The sequence below is a fragment of the Chenopodium album genome, chromosome 27 (assembly GCF_948465745.1).
Source record: "Chenopodium album chromosome 27, dcCheAlbu1.1, whole genome shotgun sequence".
NCBI classification, from domain to species: Eukaryota; Viridiplantae; Streptophyta; class Magnoliopsida; order Caryophyllales; family Amaranthaceae; genus Chenopodium; species Chenopodium album.
This window is the reverse complement of record NC_137860.1, coordinates 33308459-33335900: the sequence shown is the minus strand read 5'-3', so window position 1 is coordinate 33335900 and position 27442 is coordinate 33308459. Positions and strand designations below refer to the sequence as shown.

Below are 27442 nucleotides of genomic sequence, written 5' to 3'. Positions count from 1 at the left end.
TTAATGGGTTAAAAAGAATGAAAAATAATAAAATAATCATAGGGCCTATTCTTTTCGGATTATTTTTAGTTCAATTCTAAGTTTTCTTCTTAGTTCAATTCAGTTAATCAGAACAGGCCCATAGTCTCATGTTCAATTAGAAAGCATACAAAAATTCATACCGTAAACTAATAAATGATGCAAGTGCTATAAACAACACGAAGGTTTTAAATAAATTACAATGATTAGATATTTTATAACTCATACTCGTATTATATATCAAATCGTTACAAATAATTTGAATCGGAGGTTACGACCCTGTTCTTTAAAGTTGTTCAATTATGCTAGATTACAATTTGCTTAGCTCTACCGAACCTGTTATGCTCTACTTTGCTAGAAACTCAAAAGAATGGAGCTGTAGTAGTCAAAATCATTCATTAAGACATTAAAATCCAAAACTAGACTCTTATCATTAAGAACAAATAGGGAAATAAAAAATACATTTGAAAAATAAATAACCTCATCTAAGATTAACGAATCACTAAATCCCACGTGGACTCATTTGATGACGACATCTCTCCCTCCAACAGCTGTCAACCCGCATGGTCACATTTCAACCCCAGTATAAATACCAAACCCCCTCACACCATCCTTCTCCAACACTCCTCTCATTCTCACTCCCTTTTCTTCAACACTTCCGTACAATATTCCCGTACTACCCTCTAAAATGACACCAATTTTCACTTTTGCCACTCTCTCTCTCCTCTTTCTCTCTCTACACGTCACCACCACCCCTTCCTCCGCTGCTCTAGTCAAACAACAGCCTCTCACACTCAAATACCACAACGGCCCTCTTTTAAAAGGGAAGTTCTCCGTCAATTTAATTTGGTACGGCAAGTTCACTCCAGCTCAGCGCTCCATCATTGTCGATTTTATTGAGTCGTTAACGACAGCGCGCGCTCCACATCCGTCGGTTGCCTCGTGGTGGAGGACTACGGAGAAGTACAAGGGAGGAGGAGCCTCTACCCTCGTTGTAGGAAATCAAATCTTACATGAAAACTACCCTTTCGGAAAAAACCTCAAAAACTCACATATTATTGGTTTAGCATCTAAGCCCAATAACAAAATTGATTCAATTGATGTGATTCTCACGGCCCAAGATGTGGTTGTTGAGGGGTTTTGTATGAGGTGTGGGTCCCATGGATCATCGGGTCGGGCTAAACGGGCTTATGTATGGGTTGGGAACTCTGCGACCCAGTGTCCGGGTCAATGTGCTTGGCCCTTCTATCAGCCCATGTATGGCCCACAGACCCCACCCTTGGTGGCCCCAAATGGTGATGTTGGTGTTGATGGGATGATTGTTAATTTGGCTACGCTGTTGGCGGGCACGGTAACGAACCCGTTCTCGAACGGGTACTTTCAGGGCCCGCCAACAGCCCCGCTCGAGGCGGTAAGCGCCTGTACCGGGATATTCGGTGCAGGCGCTTACCCCGGGTATCCAGGGATGGTATCCGTGGATAAAGTTACCGGGGCGAGTTATAATGCTAATGGGGTTAATGGGAGGAAGTACTTGCTTCCGGCGATGTGGGACCCTCAAAGCTCTGCTTGTTCAACTCTTATTTGATTTTACCTTAGTGGGGGTGAAAAAAAACATGAAGTGTGTAGTGAAAAAGGTGAAAAAAAAAAGTTAGGGGAGAAAATGGTAAAAGTATGTAAAACTACTTAAAAAATCAAGATGTTTGTATATATTTGGGGTTATTTTTACAGTAAGGTTTTAAATTTAGTGAGATAATCTTATCTACTTTGGCATTTGGTGTGTAGTTTGTCGAATTGTATTAAATGTATATTTGGTTCTAGATAAAGTGAACAAGTTGAATGGTGAAAAAGTTAAAGATTGTGCTTTGTTTATTACGAGTACTTTGAAGATTTTTATATGTATGGAAAAAATGGTGGAGGAATAGTCTACTTTTTTTAACATAAGGTGAATGGTAGAATGAGTGATCTATATCATATCATCGATGTATAAAATTTGGTTTTTACGCTAACACATGTAATAAATCCGATGAGTCCATGACTATAACAAAGGTTTTAGATTAGTTATTGTTCGGCTAAGTTTAAACTCTGTGTCAACTTGACTCAACTAGTCCAATAGCTCGATTCAAGATTTTATTCACTAGTCGACTTATAACTTACTATTCCAATGGCTCGACTCAAGACTTTATTCACTAGACAGACTTATAACTTATGGAGTATTATACTCCGTACAAAATGGACTATGGGTAGTTTTACTGTTTTAGTATCACTAGTACTTCGTTTAATGTATGGTCATATTGACATATTGTCCTTGCTCAGGTTGGTAGAAGAAAGTTGAGTTTTCCTACACATTGTGTAGTTTTTACTTTTGAATCAAGTTAAACAAATAAAATAATCCATTCATATCATAGCTAAGCATTGGTAGAAAAGTTCTCCTAAAACGTAGCAATTGAGTTTATGATTGTGGACATCACTCCATTCAAGATGTGTTTGCTTTAATATGCTCTTTTGGGTTTTTCTGCCTAGATTTTTATGTCTTCCACAGTTCCACTCAAGAATCTACTAAATCGTACTTTGTACTCTGTAACATAATTGCATGGTCATCATTCATCAATATCATAATCCCAAGATTAGCATAGGAAAATAATGGAGGACGTTGTTTTTATAGTAATAATTGTTGGCCATCGAGTACTTATCCATTTAGGGAGTATCAGTTGTTGCACTATCAAGTTTTAGCTTATTCCATACCCAAAAAAAAAAAAAAAAATCCATCAAAATTAAATTTAACAAACTAAAATATTAATTAAAGGTTAATACGTAGTATAATAACAAGATAGTCACTTTGGGACTGTAATAAAAGTCAATACTCGTAGGGCCTGTTATGATTGACTGAACTGAACTGAACTAAACTAAACTGAATATTTTATAAGAGAACGAAATTATGTACTAAAGTGAATTGAATTGAAAATAATCTGAAGAGAACAGACGCGCAGTATAAATTAAGATGAATAGATTTGGTTGATTGAAAGTGACTAAATTGAATATGAATTTGAAGTAAGACTTTTAAAAACAAGATTTTGAAACAAAATAAGACTTTTTATTTGAGAAAGAGTGGAAGTGTGGAACACAACAACATACGCATTATTAAAATTGAACCTATTGTAAAGGATAAATACTACGTATTTGTAAGAGAAAGGTGACAAAAGTCACAAAACATTTTCTATTCATGTCATGAAAAATTATTGGCCAATACTTAGCTTGTACACCTGCTATTTAAGAGTCACAGAAATATGAGGAAATGAGACAAGAAAACGTCCAATAATGAAGGACAACATTATAAAGATGGGGATTAGAGAAACTATTTGCTATTCCTTTTCTTATTCTTATTTTGGACGTGATACATATTTGGACCAATTCAAAACCCAAATAAATGACATGTGGATAAACTTTGTACAGTTGGCTGATTTATTGTGTAAAGTACTATTAGAGTGTCCTTTGATTTAATTTTTTATGTTTTTGTTGTTGAAAAAATAAAGTTTTTTTCTTTAATTTTCATCACTTATTGTATCCAACATCTTCCAAACTTTGTTTTCGACAGGATATCACTAGGCATCAATCACAATCATTGTTATTTTATGTGAGGGAACATTTAGAGGGAAGAGTCTTGAAATTATTTTGCCGTTATTCACATGTGAGTTAGTTCCACATTAAATTACTGATAATGAGATAAAATAATGAATTTATAATGTTAGAAAATGACTTCTTTCGTTAGAAATTGGTTTTGAGGTAAAACCTCATTAGGAGGTTTTTAAGAGCACATCATCGACCATACAAAACCAGGAAGGTTGGACGAGACACGAGATGAATCGATGGTTTGGCGACTTGTGAGGGGAAGGGAGTGAGCAATTGTCCTTGGGGACCGGATAATGTGATCAAGGTCAAGGAATTCCGCTCAATGTTGAGTAATGCATCATTTTATTTTGGGAGAGTAATGCATGATAAAGTATCTAAATGTGTTTGATCGAGCACAATAAATGACACACTAATCAAATTTGTTATTTCAAGTTTTTGACTCAAAAATGCACCATTTAAGTTTTAAACACATTTTGCATACTAATAGTTTCAAACACGTGCTACATCAAATTTGTTACTTTAATGTTTTGACTAAAAATGCACCATCTAAGTCCAAACACGTGCTACATACTACTTACTTAAGTCACATTATAATGATGTCAGATATCACATGATACATAAAACATCCCAGCTAGTCTTGAGCTCGACAAATCAGTCAAATGAGACACATGTGTAATCTTAGGTTGCAGACTTGCAATTATAACATACAAATTAATCACTAGTCGTGCTTGTTTCATCCAGAACGACGACTAAACATTGATCCTAACTAAGATCAAAAGGCTCGACTTGACCTGATTCAAACCAAACCAAACCAAACCAGGTCCACCTCCCTCATTCACCACCAATCAAAGAGTAAAAATAAAAAAAAAGTTATATAATGGGCTAAAATGACTGTAAATGGAAGCCCATCTCAAACATATGTTGATAGACAAGATAGTAAAAAGTAGTAACAGACTTATCTCTCATAATAGTAAAAAAATAAAATTAAAAATAAAAACAAAAATCAGAATAATTCCACATTGACACACCAAACGGCTCCTCCGCTGCTGTCTCGAGGCAGCTGAGAGAGAGAGAGAGAGAGAGAGGAGAGAGAAAATCAGCGACGACGACAATGGAGCAGCCGGAAGAACAAGACGTCGACATGACTTCTGCCGCCGATATCAACGACTCTGAACCTTCTGCGGTTTCTGTTTTCTCTCTCCTCTTTCTCATTATTTGTTTGATTTTTTTTTGGTTTTTCTGAATTTTTTGATTGGAGGAGTTTTCTTCGAACCCTAATCATGGCGGAAAATGTGTCATAATTTGATTTCAGGATGTCGAAGATATGAAAAAGAGGTTAAAGGAAATGGAAGATGAAGCCGCTGCTCTTCGTGAGATGCAGGCCAAAGTTGAGAAGGAGATGGGCGCTGTTCAAGGTTTTTTCTCCTTGATTTTTGTGAAAATTACTGTCGTATTAATTCGAATTATTGTTGTTGATTATTTCGAGGATTTGTTGCTGGAATTGATTAGATTAGGGTTCTGATTGGTGATCATGGTGGAATTTTAATTGAACGTAAAATAATTTCGTTTGAATTGTGTTTATGTTGTGATCATGGAATTTGTCGTCTTATAATGCAATTAGAGGCTGCCGTTGTATGAATTTGGTTGAAGTTGTTTGTTTTGATCAAGTTTTTGATTGATATGTAGAGTGAAATAGTGAATAAACTTTCATGTGAGCTTTTTCCATGTGTAGCAGCGTATCACTGAGCCTAATGTGTGATATATGAAATGTAGGCCATTACTTATCGACTTATCGTCGAATATCTCATGTCTAGGAAATGTTGTTCAGTTTCCCAACATGTTCACTCTTATTTCCTTGTCATATAATCCTGCTTATGTAATGAAGTGTAAGTAGTTGTGTGTTGTGATATATGTTTTATGCGATGAATGTCAGCTTGTTCTTTTTTGATGAGCTGGTTCTTTAGAGAGGTTTGAAATTCATGGCTGCAAATCTGTTGGCAATGTGGTCGTTTACAAAATTTTTACATCCATTGACTCTATAACTTTGCAATTTAGGGCATGACTTTTGACTCAAATTTTGGCTTTATTGGATAAAAGATGTCGTCAAATGTAAATCTTTCAGCAGTAAATAAAGGAATGAAAAGGAAGTTGTTGTAGCCCCTAAGTTTTAGCAGTTCCCATGGGCACTTGTTAAGCTTCAAGTACATACATTGTTATTGGCTGTTTGATCGCCATATTAAAAGAATATACCTAAAGGGAATCATGAACATAATTGGGAAGTTATTTAGTAACTTACTCCTTTTTAAGTTTTGGAATAGTTAAGGATGGAATGATTCTTATATTTTATAAAATTCTTTATTATAAAATATCTTAAGTGTAATTTCAATTTGATTAAATTTTTGGAAGAAATCATACTGCTAGTCTGCTACTGTTGATTTCATGACTCAATAGTTTCAGTTCATTAAGGGTTTTGCGTCTTGCAGATCCTGCTGCTGCGGCTGCTGACCAAGCAAACAGAGAGGAAGTTGATTCTCGATCAGTGTTTGTGGGCAATGTGAGTCTTTTTTCCTATTACCAGTTTCATAGATTCCCAAGACACAATTTTCATGATATAGCTTTAGTGATGCATACGTTCTGTACTTGCAATCATACAGTGTGTGATTGTAACATATTAGGCTGATTATGTTATACTTGTGCTTGATTGTATTGTGCTGTTATTAGCATATTCACATGTTCATGTGCTGCCAATGTTTTTGTGCACTCATGATATCCTCAGTCCTTACTGACCATACAAACCCCTCCTGAAAATTTGAGGTCTTATCCATAAGGATATCCTCACTGACCATACAAACCCCTCCTGAAAATTTGAGGTCTTATGATTCTTATCCATAAGATCAGGGATGTCACATAACTCACATTCACTACCTGAGGCCTGCCTGAGGGTGGATAGGCAACTAGGCAGTACATCCCAACTATGAATGACATCTGCATAAATCTGTTTTGATTGCCTGACTGGCTAGTTTATAATACCTTTTGAGCTGGAAGAGGAATCCAGTGTCGTGATAATTTCTAGTCCTCTACTAAAAACCTAGCTGGCTAAGCTCCCAATAAAGGTTTTCCATGGAGTGCAGAGCCATATGATTTCTTCATATTATAAGGGTTAGAGATGATAGCCAAGAACAAAGCATCCCATTGTCAAACTCTTGCACATGACTAGCTATAATTATATGATTATACTCTGTATATGATTAAGGATGTGCTTTGCGCTACTTTTGTTTTAGTTTCTCTTCTTTGATGATTATTATCAGGATCTTTTTTTATGGTATAAAAAAGGTTGCTGTACTCACATGGATCTGTAGTCTGTAGTGGTCCTTGTAGATTTTAGTTATTGTGCTAAATCTTGCTTGTGCTTGAAAAAGCCTAGCATATGGCCTCAATAACTTCTGTGTTTTCTTTATGTTGGATTATCTTATACTAGTATGTTAATAGTTTTAACATTTTATCCATTGCGGCAGTGAAAAAAGTAAAATCATTACTATCATTCTTGACACATTTTTTGTAGCTCCTGAAGTTTTGTGAAATCTAAATGAATTTTTGTTCTTCCAAAATTTGATTTGAAAGTTCTAATTGTCAAGTTATGAATAGTATTCTGATATTATTAGACTTATACATTTGAGTGGTAGAACCGTAGAAGTTGTAGTGGAAAAGACATGTTGAGAAAAATGGACTATTTGTGTACAATCATGGTTGATGCTCTAAAGATAGGGATCGTTTCTGATGCAACTACTTTCGTCTATTTTCTGCTGCTATTCTTTTTTTCCCTGTAACATGCAACTTTCAATCTATAAACATTTCACTCTAATCTCTTGCCCATCAGAATTCTATTGTCAGTTTTATATTTTAATGATGATAATTGAATTAATTAAACAAACCTAACCTTTTCCTATGACTTAAGAAGTAGTTTGCTTCTTCAGCTAGGTTGTTTTATGTGAATACCCTTAAGAAGCTTCTTTTTCTTGGAGACCATTCACAAGATTGATAAACAATATTGCTGTGTTTATGTATTTGAACAATACAAAAATTTAGAACATGAGCTTCCTTTTGACATTTTTTTTTCTTTTTTCAAATGAAAGAGAGGTAGTAATTTGTAGCATGGGCTCATGGCACAGTAACAACAAAATCCTACCTTGTTAGATTGTATAGTGTATTATTGTCAGTATGGATGTGTGATCCAGTTTGACCAACTAATGGCCTCTTTATATAAAAACAATAATGCGAACCTTTTGAAATATAGACTTGGACAATTGCTAAAGGTTTGTAGCAAGAAACCTTGAGCCCAATTCTTACAATGACTGAAGAATGTGGTGGTGTAGTTTCAGATTTTCAGCAATTGTACATTTCTTGGGCCTTTTGATTGTAATATTTGAGGTTTGATGGGATTGGATGCAATGTGGGTTTTTTATGAACTATATGCTGTTGATGGAAGATGAAACTTGTGACTAATGTTAGGTATGGGAATATGTTTATGACAAGATGTATTTTTTTTTTTTTTTTTTTTTTTTTTTTTTTTTTTTTTTTTTGACTTGTGAGACCTTTGGACTGGAGTAGAAATGTGAACATTTCAGATGTTAAGACACATTAAAGTTAATGGCTGGTGTTAGTGAGCATTGATGAAATTTTTATACTTATGGGAAATTAAAAGATTTCATTTGACGCTGAAAGCAGTATTTGGGGTAAATTCCTTTTGAGGCTTTAAGCAGGTTTAGGGTAAATTCCTTTAGAGGGTTTAAGCAGTTCAACCTGGACCTGAAGGGCTAGGTGGTAATTGACTGAGGAGCAAAGCTAAGTTGCTCATACCAAAAAGTGTAGTCCCTATATATATATGTATATATATATATGAAAATAAATATCTGAGGTGAAAACATTTCAAATGGCTGCAAATTCTGAAATTCTAACCCTTTTTTTTTGTCTTTACATACCTGGGCTAGACACTCGACACCGTTCAAGATCTTAAATTCTTACTTAAAAAATTCCAAATTTCATTCAGACCTTCGAATTCTATTATCTTAAACCACATATTGATTGAGAGAATTGTAATAGAGAGAGGAGAAGGGAAATTATGGGAATTTACTTATATATGCTTACAAATGGGTGTAGATCCTAATATTTACAAGAATTAACTAACAAATCTATGGGAAATGTGTGTGTACGTAATACTTATTGCACACATCCAATATTTCTAAAATGGGAATACTTATATTTTCTGAATGTCTTGGCCTCTTTCACTTGAGTCCAAATATTACAAAAAATGTTTCCTTGTTTGATATTATATCTTTGATGTGTCTGACTTTTGAATATAATCTGTATGTGGCTATTATACCCATGTCTCAGTAATATAAGCTGCAGTAGTCATGCCAATATGTCGTAAATATAAACAACTTTCTTTTGAAACACAGCGAGACAACATTTCTTGCTTCCCAAATAAAGTAAATTCTTGCCGTCGCCTATCTGTTAGTAAACCTTTTTTCAGTGAAGTGGATGATCTACACTCAACCTTACATCTCGATGTTGTAGCAGTTTGACTCATTCTTCCCCAGTCTCCTCATCCCTTCCAAAAGCTAGACAGAAATTGCCTATTACCTAAGAGTGTATCCCTATATTCAGTATCTCACAGGCCTCAACACCAACTTCCACCCTGACATTCACTTCAAACTTTCCTTTCCGGAGTGTTCCATAAAGAACTTCATACTGTCGTTCCAAACTTATTGTTCCTTTTGTTCCTCAACTGCATCAATCTGTTTTTTTCCCCCAACACTTTCTCTGACTATTCATCTTGACCCTCTTTAAAATTCAACAACTGTTTATAAAAGGCTGTGCAAATATCTCAATAATTTTGGACGATGGAGCAGAGGGAGCAACTGGATAATTCATTTTGTAGAGTCCATCAGCATCATTGTGAAGTTTGAAGTCATTGAATACAATTTTTTGTTATGGAGTCAAACTTACCAACTAGGGTTTTATTGCTGGAAGCACCAGCCTAGCTTCCTGTGGCATTTGATCCTTGGACATTTAAGGTCTGGTTATTAACTTATCATGTCAAAACTGAAGCACGTGAAATCAAAGCCCTCAGGTTAATCTAGCTGGCAAAGCTGCACGAGATGGATCTTCTACTCATTTTCTTCTGATAACCTATCTGACAGAGTGACAGCTGACTCCCACCTTGCTTTCTTTCCATTCTATGATTGATTGCTTAGATGAAAGGCTGAGCGGGAGTTTCTGCATTGTGAAGCCCATCCTGTTCAAACTTTTTGTGAGTTTAATGCTTTTGTTCTAGTGTCATTTAGCTTTCTTATTGAATTTTAAAGAAGCACTTTGTTTGTATTTGAATTTCTTATTAGATTACTTGGTAAAGAGGGACTTTCATAATTCTACAGGAAAATCTTATTTTGGTCAAATTATTGTAGCCTGATTAAAGACACATTGTAGGTTGATTATGCTTGCACGCCTGAAGAGGTGCAGCAGCACTTTCAGTCATGTGGAACTGTAAACAGGGTGACCATTCGGACTAACAAATTTGGACAACCAAAGGGATATGCTTATGTGGAATTTGTAGAGCCAGAGGCTGTTCAAGAAGCAATTCGGTTGAGTGAATCTGTTCTACATGGTCGCCAGTTGAAGGTCAGAAATCCCTGTTGGAGTTACTATTGCCATACCATTGTCTGAATTGATTGCCCTATGGCTTCCTTTATTTAGTATTTTTCTGTTTTCTGATTTGCCTATAATATGACTGAAGGTGACGTCAAAGAGAACCAATGTTCCAGGAATGAAGCAGTTTCGCCCTAGGCGCGTCGCCAGTCCTTATATGGGAGGCTATGGCTTTAGGGGTGCATATCCACCAGCACCATTTTTCTACTCACCTTATGGATATGGGTAAGTTCTTATAACTTCTTTTTTCCCCCTATTTTTCTTTTTTGGGATCAGAAGCTCTTGTATAATTTCTCCTTTGAATAATTAGGTAACAAAATGTTTTTGTTTTATTCATTTTGTTCACATTTCACTTTGCATTGCCTACTCCCTTCCCCTTTCCAATACGGAGTAATATTTAGCTTTTGAGATTGAATGTTGTTTAGTTTTCAATCAATCTCTGTTTCCTTTCTGCAGAAAAGCCCCGAGGTTCAGAATGCCAATGCGTTACGGCCCATATTAGTAAAAAAATATGCTTGAGTTTGTTTAGAACATAAGTTGTTGACTGTTGAGATGGTAATTGGGAGGATATATATCGTGATGCTCTCTTGTCATCAATCATCCTTAGAGTTGGTGACTCTTTTGGGGACTCTCTGAGGAACTTTTTGATTGCAGCAACAATGAATTTTATGATCAACAATGTAATTATGTGTTTGAGCTTTCCGAGGATGATATAATTTGCGTAGGTCTTTCTTGTTGTGTATTCTTCCTGTCCATTTTTGGGTCTACTAGGACAAGCAGCTAGAATTGCTTTTGAAAGAGAAAAAGAAATGGGGAAGGGGGAGGGGATCCCTGCCTGGTCTACAGAGGCCCGAAACATATCAATCACGCCATCAGGGTCTATCAGTATCACTATCGTTTTATGAATATGGACTTCTTTAGGGTATGCCTGTTTGCACGGTACTGGTACAAGTTCAAAAGAAATACTCGTAGTAAAAACGTGAACATTGAATTGGTGACAATATTCAAACTTGGTTTGGGGTTGTTTTTTTTTAATTATTAGGAAAATAAAGTTGGAGTTTAAGATAGTTTAATACATACAGTAAAAGAAATCGTGATTTCTGAAGTGATCAGTAATAAACTTAAATGAGTACTTGCATGCTGTCGTTGTCTTTAGCGTTAATCATAAGTAAATCATTGCCATTGATGATGCCGAATTTTCCATGGAAGTTGAAATTTCAGTGTTGTGAGAGATCCCTATACTGATGAAGATTGAAGACAACTTAATTTTCAAACTTTTTTCAATTTCAAAGAGTAAAGTCTTATTGATTGATGATAGACTAGTAGTATATTAAAGTACAAGAATTTTCAACCCCAAAATTTAATGGAAGCCATCAAAAATTGATTTATTTTTGAAAGACGGCATCATAAATTGATTTGTCAACCTTACTGTTGTCTTATAGGTGAGATCAAGTAGACAAGTACTAGAAGTTCATTGTTATTTTCCAAGACTCCTATATTGTCCTCAACGTATTTGGAGGAAATAGCCAAATGGGTGAATTAACTCAATACGCTACGACTAGCTTGCTTATTTCACGGCATTAAATTACAATTATGTTAAGAGTTTTTCATAATCGTCTAAGCTACTACCATTTTCGAGGTACTTTTAAGTGTAAGTGAGTAAAGTGACGATGGATTAGGGTAATGAAAAATTATGACGAGAAATATGCATTTGAGGATGAAGTGCCACACCTATTGACATTGTCATGAATCTTTTTTTCACAATGTTATATGTAAGTTTATTATTATTACAACCTACTACTAAATGGGTCGTAAATGCTTACATGGTGTTAGTTGATTTATTTAGTTAAATTTCTCTTTGGAAACAAATGATACTACTTTGGATCTATTCTGATTTACTAAACTAAGTTGAACTGAACTAAATTGAAGCTGAACTGAACTAAATTGTTTTGAGAGAAAGGAAATTAGGTTCTAAACTGAACTGAACTGAATTAATTGGAGCTGAACTGAAATTCAGATGAAGAGAACAGACCCTATGTACATATTATTTTGTAGTTTCGGAAACTAATTAATGTCAATATATTAGAGCATATTGCTCTCGGTTTATCATATTGTCAAAATCTATTTACGATTCCACGTTAAATCATTATAGATTGGTTTTCTTTCTTATCCCTACAATCCAACCGGTGGACAAATCAAAATAATATAGATCAAGATACAAAATTTGAAAAAAAAAAAAAAAAAATCAACTCTTTCAATCCAATTAATGGAGAGAATCCTCTAAGATATGAATTTTATTGGTTTTACATTAAATATTTTGGTCTTTTGTGGCTGCATGTTGAGTAACGAAAGAAAAATCCCTTACCCAAAAAAAAGAAAAAGAAAAATGATAACATCCGAGTCAGATAATAGAGACAATCTACATGCCGAACTTCCGAAGGCAGACAACTAAATTGAAGGCCGAAAGTACATTAAAAGATATGTAACAAACTCTAACAAAGTCACAATATATATACAACCCAAATGGCTTTTGCAATAATTTGCGCACTATTTTCATAAAAAAGTTACAAAACAACTTCTTGTACAACACCAATCTCTCATAGTCACATTTACCATTAATCATAGCATTGATACTCTCTTAGCCAATTTCGTCGATTACATAAGTAGCGTGTGTGGTAGTTAAGACTTTGTTCTTTCTTCTCTAGTCGCGATGCATACTGAAGCCGTAGGTGCAATGGATCCACCACCACCTTCGAAGTTGTGTAGAGATGATGGTGTGTACTTAACGTGGGAAGATTTGTGTGTGACGGTTTCTAATAGAGAAGCTAGTAATAAAAATATACTTGAAAATGTCTCGGGTTATGCTTGCCCTGGTCAGGTTTTGGCTATCATGGGTCCTTCCGGGTGTGGCAAGTCCACTCTCCTCGACGCCTTAGCAGGTTTGTTGTTGTTTGGTTTAATTTATTCTTCCTTTAGAGAGTTTGCACCATTGCATGCACATTTGTTAATCAATGAAATTGGTTATTTGGTTTTTTATTGCAGGAAGATTGGATATGAACACCAAACAAAGTGGGCAACTTTTTGTCAACGGTTACAAACAACCTCTTACTTATGGTACATTGGTATGTTTTTAGTTTAATTTGATGTATAATTATATTGGAAAATGCTAAACGTAAACCTAATTTAAGTAGGGGTGGAATTAATGTGGAATCAATTTTTATGTTTGATGTATACTTTTCTTTTAATTCTTACATAATTTGATAGGAGAACTAGTATTTGGGCCCAGGCGATACCCCGGGTCATTACTTTTTTTTTTTTCCTTTTAATTAAGTTTGTTATACATATTAAATATTTTGTATCAAAAAATTACATGATTATCACATAGTTTGGTGGTAAGATGCTTAGATCTAGAATAAGAGGTTGCAAGTTCAAATCTTGTGGAGACTTCGTTTTTTTAATTATTAGTTATAAGTGCATGACATTCAATGAGAACCACATAGAAAGGAGATCCACGTGTCGTTGAGTGGGTGATGACATGGTGTAATAAGACATTGATTGGATGATGTGACGCAATGAAGGGATCCTTGTGACACATAAACTTTTTTAGTACGCCTTTTAATAAAGTATAGATAAGTAGCTAAAAAATTTAGTTTTGTTGATGGTAATTTTTGCAAAGACCAGTAGAATAAAATTTATATCTTTTGGCGTAGATTTTTGTGATTTCAATTTTTGTTGGTCCGCCCTTACCCTATTATATTTTGTTGCGACTGCCAATATTCCTAAGAATTATGTATAAGATGTTAAAAGTTGAAACATAAACAACAATGTGAATGGTAAAATGATCATTGTTAAATTATAAGAATTGATCAAATTACTCTTTTAACTAATTTATTTCTCTGATCCCTCAAAAAAAAAAAAAAAAAAAAAAAAAAAAAAAAAAAATTCTCTGAAATTATTGTTGGACTTATTGACATGCTACATCTAAACAGGCCTATGTAACACAAGATGATGCATTGGTAACAACCTTAACATTACAAGAAACTGTGTACTACTCAAGCGAGCTCCAGTTACCGGCATCCATGTCAAAATCCGAGAAGAGAAAGAGGGCAGATGATTGCATAAAGGAGATGGGATTACAACAAGCAATAAACACAAGAGTAGGAGGGTGGGGGATCAAAGGCTTGAGTGGCGGCGAAAGGAGGAGACTTAGCATATGCATTGAGATACTTACTCATCCTAAGCTTCTTTTCCTAGACGAGCCAACGAGTGGGCTTGATAGTGCAGCTTCATTCTATGTTATGAGTAGAATTGTAGGCAATGAAAGAAGAAATGGAAGGACTATTATTGCATCTATTCACCAACCTAGTAGTCAAGTTTTTAGGCTGTTTGATAATCTTTGTCTTTTGTCTGCTGGTAGAACAGTTTATTTTGGCCCTGCTGGAGATCAAGCAAATGAGGTAAGTCTTATTATTTACGCGGTCATTAGGATAAGGGTCTCTTCTTTTCAGCTTAAGTTTAGTTTAGTTTGATTCAGTTCCTAATATCCTTATCATCTCACAAAATATTCAGTTCAGTTCAGTTCAGTTCAGCTCTAATCAGTTCAGGCCCTAAGTTAGCATCTACTATTTGCACAAAGATTTAAAGATGAGAAAAAAAGTGATGAATTGAATTACTCCGTATGTATTGTAATTGGAATTATTATAACCAATTGAAATATTTGATGTACATGTAGTTTTTTGCAACTAATGGTTACCCATGCCCTTTACTTCAAAATCCTGCGGATCACTTCCTTGAATTGATTAACAAAGACTTTGATGAGGTAGAACACTTAATCCAAATTAATTTTGTTTTTTTGGGTACTATGCTATGAACTCAGTTTGTTTATTTGTACATAATCTTGGATTTTTTTGGCAAAATTTGACTATTAAAACTTTTTATTTTTAGGATATTGAACAAGGGTTAGTCGAAAGAAAATCAACTGAGGAAAATGTCAACATCTTGTTGAAATCATACAAGTCATCTGAAAATTACAAACGAGTTAGAGGAATTATCTCTACAGTTTGCGAACAGGTGCTTGAATAACATTGCAATTTACAAGTATTAGATTACTTTTCCCTTGTACTCAATATTATGTTGTTGATGGTCCTTTTCGTGGCATTCATATTATTGAGGATGCCCCAATTTCTCATAGTAAGAAACAAAATTTGTTTCTCACATGACATTATACCAACAACTTTATTTAATTGTAGAGCCCATAATAATGAAAAAGTTGTTGATTTATTCACAAAATGCCCCATGATCTCAATACGAAAAACAGGGAATTTTCCCAACTTATGTGCACACTTTTTTTTCAAGCATTCTTTTTTTCAATTATTTTGCATTTCAGTAAATTAACTAATTTCCAAATTAATTTCAGAAAGGTGAAAAATTGGAGAGAAAGAAACATGCTAGTTTCTTTACTCAATGTGAAGTTCTTACAAGGAGGTCATTTGTAAACATGTACCGTGATTTAGGATATTATTGGTTACGATTTTTGGTCTACCTCATATTGGCTTTTGGATTAGGCACCATCTTCTTTGATCTTGGGTATAATTACAACTCAATTCAGGTTAGAATTTTGCTCCTAAGTCCTAATAATTGTGTAACATCTTTAAAAATTTGTAGTATGCTTCAATTAAGGTAAACATGTAATTTGTGTACATGTTTGAATATTTCAGGCTAAAGGTTGGTTGCTTATGTTCGTGTCTTCGTTTTTAACTTTCATGACCATAGGAGGATTTCCCTCCTTTGTTGAAGATATGAAGGTATAAAGCACGTGAAAACTATGAATAAACTCTCTCAATTCATTTCTGTTTAAGTGTTTTAAAGCTGTAAAGAGTTGTTAGTTATTGCATTGATATTTAAAACTGAGAATTAAAATTGTATCATTCTAATTTTGGTCATGTTGTTAACACGCACAGGTGTTTAAACGTGAAAGATTGAATGGGCATTACGGGGCAACATCCTTTGTTGTGGCAAACACTCTATCATCAATGCCATACTTGCTTCTAGTTTCTCTCATCCCCGGAGCAATCACATACTACTTACCGGGACTTAAGAGAGATTACCATAATTTTATGTACTTTGCTATGATTCTCTTCTCTTGCATGATGTTGGTTGAGAGCTTGATGATGATTGTTGCAAGTATTGTACCAACATTTCTCATGGGTATAATCACTGGCGCAGGAGTTCAAGGTTTAATGATATTAGGTGCAGGATTTTTTCGATTACCAAGTGATTTACCTAAACCATTTTGGAGATACCCTCTTTACTACATTTCCTTCACTAAGTATGCATATCAAGGGTTGTTTAAGAATGAGTTTGAAGGGTTAGAAATCCCTAATAATCAAGAAACAAGTTCGAGTTTATTGAGTTCGAGTTTGAGTTCAAGTCCAATGATATCTGGTACAATAATCCTCAAGGATATGTGGCAAGTGGAAACAAGCTATTCGAAGTGGGTTAATCTTGCTATATTGCTTGGGATGGTGGTTTTGTATCGTTTGTTGTTCTTAATCATCATTAAGGGTTCGGAGAAGCTTAAGCCTGCTATCAAAGCCTTTGTAATGAGACCACCAAAACAAGTGATTAATTCAAATTGAATCTTCCTAGTACCTAACTTCCTACTAGGGGTACCGGTTCATTCAACATGCATTGGTATGTATGTACTCAATTGTCTAAATAAGCTAGTTACCCTTTGAAGAAGGTATCTTGTATCTAAAATTTGGAATTTGTTTGCTCAAATATGATTTTAACAATTTTTTTGGTTGGCTTTTATGTTTTAAATTTTGCATAAGAATGTGCATGCAACATCAAATGATTGTTTTATTATACCATATGACTAGTTCTAGTTACCAATCAAGAGAAGATATATGCGTGATGAACATGTAGCACATTGCACTATAGCTGGGATGCTAACTATTATAACAATTCTCGTATTAAATTATACTCCCTTCTGTTTATATAAATGCAGCAAATGGAATTGCACAAGGTTTAAAAGGGTTTATACACAAACTTTTAAATAAATCGGATGTACAATAAATATTGTACATCCGTTATAAAGTTACCCCTAAAATAAGCAAAAGTTACCCTAATATGGATAGATGTTACCCTAACATAAATAAATGTTACAAAGTATTTATACTTTATTGATAAAGGTTACCCAAAAAATTGTAAAAGTGACCCTAAATTTGATAAAAAGTGACCCCCGATGTACAGTAAATTACTGTACACCGGATATATACAAAAGTTATTCTTATTACATAATGCTTATTCACCTCACTTTTTTTTAACTTATTATTTAATTTACGTAGGATTTTTATAAGAGAAATAATTTAGATAAGATAGGATAAGGTTATTAAGTTTAGGGTAATGCTCTAAATAACCCTTAGGGCTATGAATAAGTATTTAATATCTTTCCTAATATGGTATTAATGTAGAAATCATGATAAAGTCACGTGCAAATCAGTGTAATTAATTTTTTTTTCATTTTTTTTTTTCAACTTTTAGCTTCTTATATGTAGCGCTTAGGGCTATGTATAACATTTTCCTTAAGTTTAAATAGAATGTGTTTATAATTGATAAAATGAGGTATAATTGATAAAAATAAGAGGAAAACACTACCTAAACTTACCCCATTAAGCATATCAGGTGAGATGATATAGAGATTAAAGAATAAACAAATAGTTCTTACCAAAGTAATATTACTTGTTACTCAATTAGGAAGGAAAATCTAGGATTATAAAAACTTTACGAGTAGATTATTTCCCATTATAGATCACAATAATTCCAACCTTCTTTTGACGGCAAATTTGACCAATTTTCATACCATTACAAATTTACAATAATCCCACCTACCCATAGGCCATAGCATCTAGCATAAACCAAAAAAAAATACTTGTACAAGTGCAAACAAAAAATATCACAATTTTTTATTTTTTTTATTTATTTTTTACGAAAAAAATAAAATAAAATTGGGGTACATAAAACACAAACTTCAGAACTCCTATCTAATTCAACCCTCACCATCTTCTTCCTTCTCCTCTCAAACAAAATCTCTCAACCTTAAAAAACAGAGAAAAAACAGAGGAAAAACAGGGGAACAACATGGCTCTGACAACAAGTTCATCATCTCTGACAACAAAATCTCTCCTTTATAATTCCCCTCAATTCAATTCTCCAAAACCCCATCAACCCACTTTCTCTCTCCTCAAAATCAAAGCTTCATCATCCTCAAAATCTCCTTCAACAACCACCACAATCCGAACCCCAGACCCGAAATGGTCACTAGAAAGCTGGAAATCAAAGAAAGCCCTTCAACAACCCGAATACCCGAACCCGAACGAGCTTGATTCGGTTCTCAAAACCCTTGAATCGTTTCCCCCAATTGTGTTTGCGGGTGAGGCTCGAAGTCTTGAGGAAAGGATTGGACAAGCTGCAATGGGGAACGCGTTTTTGTTACAAGGTGGTGATTGTGCTGAGAGTTTTAAGGAGTTTAGTGCTAATAATATTAGGGATACTTTTAGGGTTCTTCTTCAAATGAGTGTTGTTCTTATGTTTGGTGGTCAAATGCCTGTTGTTAAGGTATCAATTCTGACTTCTCTCTTATTACTCGTATTATTGTTTTCCTTTTGTTTTACTTGATTTTCCGTACTAACGGAGTTTTTACAGTCCCTAATGCAACGATTAGACATTTTTCCTCTTTACAAATCGTTGACTAATGCGGAAAAATGATTGGATGTATTAATAGAAAATAATTGATTATTATTGTTTGAGTGGTTATTTACTTTATTTTGGAGTTTAATTGGATGTAGGGTTGTGATTTTGATTGGGTTGGTGGAACTATTGAATGGTTGGAAAAAGAGATTTAATTTTTGTTCTATTTTTTTTAATGTGTGTGTTATGCAAATTTTGGTTATTAATGGTTGTGGTAGTTGGATACTTTAATTTGAGTTGTTAATTTTTGGAATTTGTTGGTTGAATTTGAAGATTTGGGCATAAGGTTGGTCTAGTGAAGATTATATCAATACTTAAATCCAAAGATGCATGCTTTGAATATCTTATGCAATATGATCACTGTTGCTATTAACATGATTAGAGGCATGACTTATATTCCCAAAGCTATTGTGATAATTGTGGCTTCCTATGTGAAGTTTGCTTATTTTTTGTTGTGTTTAGAATATTGAGTATCTCTTTTTAGTTCATTATCTGATTATTTAATATTGATTACTGTTGATAAAGAACTATAGAAGGACCTTATGATCATGTTGCAGTGTATAGTATAACACACAAGAGATGATAGTTTTTCAAGACTCAGTCCGACCCACCAAGCATTGATGCAGTTTATACTTTATAAGAACAAACTTAAAAGCATCACGTTAGGTTGTTGTCGATGACTGATGACATTCCTCATATTTTTTGTATGGGGACATGGAGTAGGATACTTAGCTGGCCTATATTAGAGAAATTTTTGCCTTTTAGGCTTGGCAAAATTTTACATTATTAAGTAGTGTTGCTGTTCAAGTTCTTGCACCTTTTGTCTATCGGATTAACACTTTTGCTTCTATGTTTTAGTTAATATAGTTCTTGTGAATGTTTCATGGTTTAAGTGTTCTTGTTATGCCTTATTGAGTCTAACAATGAGTACTTTTACATTTTCGCATGGGAGTTGATGAGTCTGGGTTATTAGCATTAGGAGTTTTATCATAAAGCAGCCTTGGCTGGGCAGGGTGATTGCAATTGGCATCAGGAATAATATATGATTCAATGATATTGAAGGTTTGCTGATGATGATGTTTTGTTTAGGTTGGAAGAATGGCTGGTCAATTTGCCAAGCCAAGATCAGATGGGTTTGAGGAGAAGGATGGAGTGAAATTGCCTAGCTACAGAGGTGACAACATCAATGGTGATGTCTTTGAGGAAAAGGCTAGGATTCCAGATCCTCATAGAATGATAAGGGCGTACACGCAATCAGTGGCAACTTTGAACCTTCTTAGGGCCTTTGCTACTGGAGGGTATGCTGCCATGCAACGGGTCACACATTGGAATCTTGATTTCACAGACCACAGTGAGCAAGGGGACAGGTAAAATTCCTCTCTTAGCTGCTCATCAGCTCATGTCACATGTTCACTTAGTTGGAAAATGGTACTCCGTATTTTGTAACTTCAGAAATCCTCACTTTTAAATATTGAATGAATCACCTTTTACATGTATGTGCTCGCTTTGACTGTGTTCATGAAGGTTTTGTCAACTTGGCTATACATCTTTAATGATGTTATTTAGAAAATCTGGTCAGACAAAGATTGATAAAACAAGTATTGTGTCTTCAAGTTTTTAAACCTTAATTAATATTGTTTAACTGAGTCGCTGTTGTTCCATATCCTACTAATGATGAGTAATTGTACCTATATAAGTATGTATCAATTGGGATTTCACTCATGACTCGCATATCAAATGGATTTTCCATGTATATATGCATTGACCTATCCTTGTGACGAGAGTATGTATGCCAATGTACTTTATTCAAAATGATGTGCTAGTATCACAATTATTTGTTTTACTGACATTTGCTGATTTTCAATAGGTATCGTGAACTTGCACATCGAGTTGATGAAGCTCTTGGCTTCATGGCCGCGGCTGGGCTTCCCCTTGATCACCCAATTATGACAACAACAGAGTTCTGGACATCGCATGAGTGCTTGCTCTTGCCATATGAGCAAGCTCTTACAAGAGAAGATTCAACTTCTGGCTTGTTCTATGATTGTTCTGCTCATATGGTTTGGGTAGGGGAGCGTACGCGACAACTTGACTGTGCTCATGTTGAATTTTTGAGAGGAGTTGCAAACCCTCTTGGCATTAAGGTATTTGGAGCTATATGTTTAATCCTTTTTTATTTAGTCCTTTAGCCATTGCATTTTATCAAACAAGGTTCTTGTGATCAAGAACCTTGGACATAAAGTTACCATATCTTGTTCTGTTGTTTCCTTAAATTTTGTTCTTATTGATGTAATTACACAAATCTCTATGTCTCTATGAACAATATATTTGTTTTTTTTTTGTTTAACATGCTGATGGTGCTAATTATTGTTCATGGTTCAGGTGAGTGACAAGATGGATCCTAATGAGCTAGTTAAGCTCATTGACATTCTAAACCCTCAAAACAAGCCTGGGAGGATTACAGTGATTACCAGGATGGGAGCTGAGAATATGAGGGTAAAGCTTCCAAAACTTATTAGGGCAGTTCGGCGTGCTGGTCAAATTGTTACTTGGGTTAGTGATCCGATGCACGGAAACACCATCAAGGCTCCTTCTGGACTCAAAACCCGATCCTTTGATTCCATTAGGGTATGTACTGTTTTATTTTGCAATTCAAATAAGTGCAAACTCTTTTGTAGTACTAGTTTTATATGTTCTCTGTGAAGCTTGACCCTATTTGTAGTTACCTAGATACATCATTATGGACAGAAGCACAGAATAAGTACCATTACAAGTATTTAACATGCTAATATAAATCATATAATCTGTACACCCCTTTGGGAATTCTAAATTGTAAGGTGAACTTTGTACTAGCATACTAGATCCCTAAGAAAGCTATGCCGAAAGCTGTGGAAAAGCATGATTATTGCTTGATTTATATAACTTTGAAGGTAATGAATCATAGAATAAAACATCACATGATTGTGCCACCTGAATTGTTCTTTCTTGCTGATGCCCAAGCTACTTTCGACTTCATATCAGATGTTAGGTGTCAGCACACATGATTTGATTGAAACTTATCTTTTAGTTTTCTAGGATTTGTATTTGTTTATATAATGGTTTATGCAACCATGACAACAAAGTCTTAAGCTAAGAGTCGCTATACTGCCTATACATTGTGATTTATGGCTATACTTGATTCTAAACTTCTAGTTGTATTAAATCTGATAAAGTGATGTATGTGTTTTTTGTGACAAGGCCGAGGTTGGGGCATTTTTTGATGTTCATGATCAAGAAGGAAGCTATGCTGGAGGAGTCCATCTTGAGATGACAGGTCAAAATGTAACGGAGTGTGTAGGAGGTGGACGTACCATCACATACGATGATCTGGGCTCTCGTTACCACACACACTGTGATCCTAGACTCAATGCTTCCCAATCTCTAGAACTGGCATTCAATATTGCAGAGCGTCTTCGTAGACGAAGACTGGGAGCACAGCGCAGTCTTAGCTTCAATAAAGCACTCTAGGAGATTGAGTTTGTCTCCTAATTTTCTTGCTGGCACTACTTACAAATTGAGCTTCTTCAATTTGGAAGGTATATTATATATGTCTGTATTTTGACCCTTATCCTAATATCGAAGAAGAGATCCCATTTTAATTTGTGACATGTTTTGCAAGGAATTTGATATGCTTGTTCTTAGATTATCGATGTATGAATTCGGAAACTAAATTATGAGACTTGTATCATGTTTGCTGGTAAACTGTCAGCCATAAATTACAAGACTTGCAAAAATTTTGAAGGTTGGCATCTTTTATTCTTTTTTTTCCCTGCAAAAAAAAAAAAAAAAAAAAAAAGGTCGCTTTCTTTTTATCATCTTTGACTTTGTCAGTGGATTTTGCTTCAATTACTTCTAAGGGGGCGTTTGGTTCACGAAATATAGGTATGAGGTATGGGTTTAGAATGACTAAAACCCATACCATATGTTTGGTTGATAAAAATATGAATTTCAAACCCATACCTCAAACCCATGAGGTATGGGGTTTAGAAACCTTGGGGGGGGGGGGGGGGGAGGTGGGTTTGGCTCATTCCATTCCCTTAGGTATCAAATAAAAGGAGAGAATAGTGAGATATTCCATTCCAGAATTACACCAAACACATGGTATTAAGTATCAAGTTCCAACCCGATACCACCTTAACCCCATTCCTGATCCCAACCCCATACCACTTTGTGAACCAAACGCCTAAATGATGTGGGATTATTGATGTAATTGTTAAGTACATCTTGAAATGGAACAGTCAATTAAAAAGTTTATCACATCTTTTGGTCCATTATTAAGTTTCTGATTAGGCAACATAAATTTTGAATATTTGATCTTCTTGTTCTTGGGTCATTGTTGTATACAGTTTTTGAAGCAATAAGTTTAATTTCAAAAATTGTGCTGAATCTTATTGTATTAAATTCATATTATTAATTTGTTACCTTCTTAAGCTTTGTACTATATTAAGGGGTTACCACATCGCCAAAATTACATTATCGCTCCAACTTTTCTCCCTATATATAATTATCCTCTACTTTAATAACTCTATAATGAAGTGGGTAGTATTCTGTTATTTATGGGTACTTCCGAAAGGAAGAAGCCCAATACATTATTTAGGGGGTCTTTAAAAAGACTCCCACCAATAAAATTAAATCTTAATAATTTTCTAAAAATCTTGATAATTGTATTTTATGATCAATATTGATATAAGTAATTATTCTTGGTAAGATGAAAAAAGGTCGGCATCCTTTTTTGGTTTTTCCCCCAATAAAAAAATAAAAAAAAAAAATAAAAAAAAAAAAGGTCAGCAACTTTTATCATCTTTGACTTTGTATGTATATTTTGCTTCAATCACTTCTAATTGATGTGGGATTATTGATGTTATTACTGTTAAGTACATCTTGAAATGGAACGGAGTGATTAAAAAAGTTGATCTCATCTTTGAGTTCACTATTATTAAGTATTTAAGTTTCTAATTAACATTTGATCTTCTTGTTCTTGGGTCAGTGTTGTACGGTTTATGAAGCAATACATTTAATAATTTTAAAAATTGTGTTGGATCTTTTTATTTTTTTTGGTTTTGGATCTTATTGTATCAATAATTGGTATTATTACGTTCTTAAGCTTAGTACTATAACAAGCGGATACCACATCGCCAACATTATATTGTCACTCCAAGTTTTCTTCCTATAAATAATCATCCTCAATTACATAAACTCTATCATAAAGTGGGTGTTGCTAATATTTAAGGGTACTTCCGAAAGGAAGAAGCCCATTACATCATCAATTCTTAGTTACGCTCACCAATTACATTATCATTATCAATTACATAAACTCTATCATGAAGTGGGTGTTGCTAATATTTAACGAGACCCCCACCAATGAAAATTAAAATTTAATAATATTTTTAAAAAGGTTTTCAATTAAAAAAAAATGTAAAATTTAGGAATTAAAATACGTACTAATAGTAACTGTTAACAGAACAAATGATACAATTATCAATTCTTAGTTACGCTCAGATTTGCTTGCTTATCTCACATTATAAGAGGGAGTAAGCTAAACTTATAAATCTATTATTATTGTTATTTTTTTGAGATAAATCTATTATTATTGTTATTTTTTTTGAGATAATTATAAGTCCTATTACTCTATTGGGCTTCTTCTTCTTCTTCTTTTTTTTTTTTTTTTTTTTTTTTTTTTTTTTTTTTATTTTTTTTTTATTTTTTTTTTAATCAAATTGATAATCAATCAATCAAAAACCTTATTACTCGGTACGAATCGAGTAGTTCGAGTTATGGGATTAAAACTTTGATTGATTAATCATCAATTTGTTTAAAGATAAAACCCTAGTAGAAGTAGTTAAAGTTTCAACTTTAATTGGCATTGACATTTCAACTAATCAGATTTGCTATTATTTGGTAGGTTTTCAACATGTTGGGATCTGTTTATGATACGTAAATAATCTTAGCAAATTATTTAGACCATACAACTAGGGAAACTGTCGGTGTGCTGGTCATCGAGCAAGCTCCGATCACCATCCTCCGCGATAAACAGATGATTGCACCAGGCCCGGAATGGTACCACCCTACTTGATAGGCTAATAACAACCAGATTTTGTGGTGCAGTTTCATAAACTATATATCCTTAAGTGATTGAGGACCTTAGCTTTGCGTCATTGATGAATCAACAACTAGCCAACAAGCTAGGTTTGATGGTAAGAGTGAAACTTCTGTTCTATGTTTTTAACCATTTTCTAGTTATTACTAATGTATGATAGGAGAAATGGATGCATTTATTGCATTATCGATCCATCATGATCGTTTCACAAGACTAGTGAATGTAATAGACTATACATTTGTTACCTTTAAATTTCTATACTTTGATTACAATTTAATATATATGTGATGATCTGTCCATCCAACTAATAATAATTACAAAATGAAATTAGATGAACAAACAAAAGGAGACAGATAGAGTAATATGTAGTAGAAGTTAGCTAGGGTAAATTAAAATACGAAGTAGAACTTAATACTTGCCATTTTTTTTTCTATAAGCTAAGCATGCAGTTGGGTTTAACTGTCCAAGCTCTAGATATTACAATGCAGGTGTAAATTTTGTAAGAGTATTGAGAATACAAATAAGCAAGGGTATAATATTTTTTTGAAGGTGAATTGGTGGTTTGGTGTGAACAATTTTTTTCCCGGTTATTATGCACTTTGGGTGGTTTGGTGTGAACACAAAAGTTGACATTTATATATTGTTCGGTACTAGGAGTTTGATCACAAATTTTTACACATAAAGCCAAGCAAATAGGTCATGTGATCATTAGTAGTGCAAACTAATTAACTTCGTTCGCCCTTATATTACAAGTTTTATTAAACCCTAATATTAAGTTAACCAATTTCATTATTTTTTGGAACGGAAACCCTAATATTAAGGGCCTGTTCACATTTACTTAATTTCAATTCAGTTCAGTTCTATTCAGCTCCAATCAGTTCAGTTCAGTTCAGCTCCAATCAGTTCAGTTCAGTTCAGTTCAGCTCATTCTTATAAAATATTCATTTTAGCTCAATTCAGCTTCAATCAGTGCAGTTTAGTTCAAATCAATTCAGTTCAGTTCAGTTCAGCTTAGTTCAGTAAATGTGAACAGGCCTTGAATAATTAAGGAGCAAGATGACGCATTATTAATTAGTCCATTACAACTCCCTAAGATCCCTAACTAATTCATAATAATCAAGCTCAAATGCTCAATCGATCATAGAGTAGGTGGCATGAAAGTCATCTTTGATCTAGAATTTGTGGAATTTACGCGACAATGATTGTGTTGTATGCAGTGGTTATTTGATTAATGTAACAAGTAACCTTCATTTTTTAGTATACTAATTTCCTTCACGCTTTCCTTTATTGGTGTTATGTTAGTATACACTATAGCTTATACACCGTGATAAGTTGTATAAAACATCACGTCCTGAAATCAATGTAATTTAATTTCTTGTTTAATTTTAGAAATCAAGAACAATGTTCATAACTACATTTAAATGAAATTATACTAATTGCGAGTAATAATATATGCTTTCAAATCAACCAGAAGAATTTTAGCTAGTACACATTTAATTCAAAAACTGTATCTTAGCTAGTACACATTTAATTCAAAAACTGTATCCTAAGCTCCTTGCTGCATCGTTGTATCCAAATGCATATGCGACATTTATGTCAATTTTTACTTCAGTGACCATTGCATGATTTTTTCATTTTCCACATTACTATATTACGTTGAATAGTATGAACAATAAGTTGGAAGTACCTTGCTAATATATACCCTCAATCTACTACCTATAAATAATTGTTTTAAATTTAATGTGGTAATAATTGAATTATATGTCTTTTTCATAATAACGTATTACATGGTATCAACATTTTCCATGTTTAATACTGATTGTACTCGAACTGTTTTTCTATTCAAACAAGTGGTCTATTATTATTAGTTGCCAGCCATGAGCTCATCTATCGGTATCCATCCCTTACCAGTTATTTTAGCTGATATTTTTCCCTCTTTATAGCATTTATGTGTTTGGTAAACATTTCCTAAAAATAAAAATAAAAGAAGAAGTGTTTGGTAAACATTGGTTTATTTTCCGACTAGACATGTCACAAAATAATGTTAGCTCGCTATGCACATCACCTAAATAAAGTCTACAATTTGAACCTCATTTTAGACAATAGGGAGAGTGAGGGATAGCTCAAGTGGTTAGAGCTTTCCTCCCGATTTCAGGAGATCTTGGGATCGATTCTCACCCCCGCCCTTGTGGCTCTCTAAACACC

General features: G+C 34.1%; 4 protein-coding genes across 4 annotated transcripts; all 4 read left to right on the top strand.

The window, feature by feature from the left end:
- The first annotated feature begins 546 nt into the window (after positions 1-546).
- Positions 547-1887, top strand: LOC145619543 (protein EXORDIUM-like 2). Its single transcript, XM_081674255.1, has one exon. It carries the CDS (start codon positions 707-709, stop codon positions 1601-1603), a length of 897 nt encoding a protein of 298 aa, XP_081530381.1. The 5' UTR covers positions 547-706; the 3' UTR covers positions 1604-1887.
- Positions 1888-4689: 2802 nt separating this feature from the next.
- Positions 4690-11058, top strand: LOC145620519 (polyadenylate-binding protein 2-like). The gene is made up of 6 exons (XM_081675205.1): positions 4690-4828; positions 4958-5060; positions 6129-6199; positions 10132-10323; positions 10439-10575; positions 10807-11058. The coding sequence occupies exons 1-6, from the start codon at positions 4757-4759 to the stop codon at positions 10850-10852; spliced, it is 621 nt and encodes a 206-aa protein (XP_081531331.1). The 5' UTR covers positions 4690-4756; the 3' UTR covers positions 10853-11058.
- Positions 11059-13060: 2002 nt separating this feature from the next.
- On the top strand, positions 13061-16988 carry LOC145620110 (ABC transporter G family member 1-like). Its single transcript, XM_081674757.1, has 8 exons — positions 13061-13289; positions 13393-13472; positions 14340-14807; positions 15083-15169; positions 15295-15420; positions 15767-15958; positions 16068-16154; positions 16311-16988. Exons 1-8 carry the CDS (start codon positions 13061-13063, stop codon positions 16986-16988), a joined length of 1947 nt encoding a protein of 648 aa, XP_081530883.1.
- Positions 16989-18387: 1399 nt separating this feature from the next.
- Positions 18388-22889, top strand: LOC145621315 (phospho-2-dehydro-3-deoxyheptonate aldolase 2, chloroplastic-like). Its single transcript, XM_081676054.1, has 5 exons — positions 18388-18969; positions 20191-20468; positions 20969-21245; positions 21484-21729; positions 22339-22889. Exons 1-5 carry the CDS (start codon positions 18493-18495, stop codon positions 22606-22608), a joined length of 1548 nt encoding a protein of 515 aa, XP_081532180.1. The 5' UTR covers positions 18388-18492; the 3' UTR covers positions 22609-22889.
- The last annotated feature ends 4553 nt before the right edge of the window (positions 22890-27442 follow it).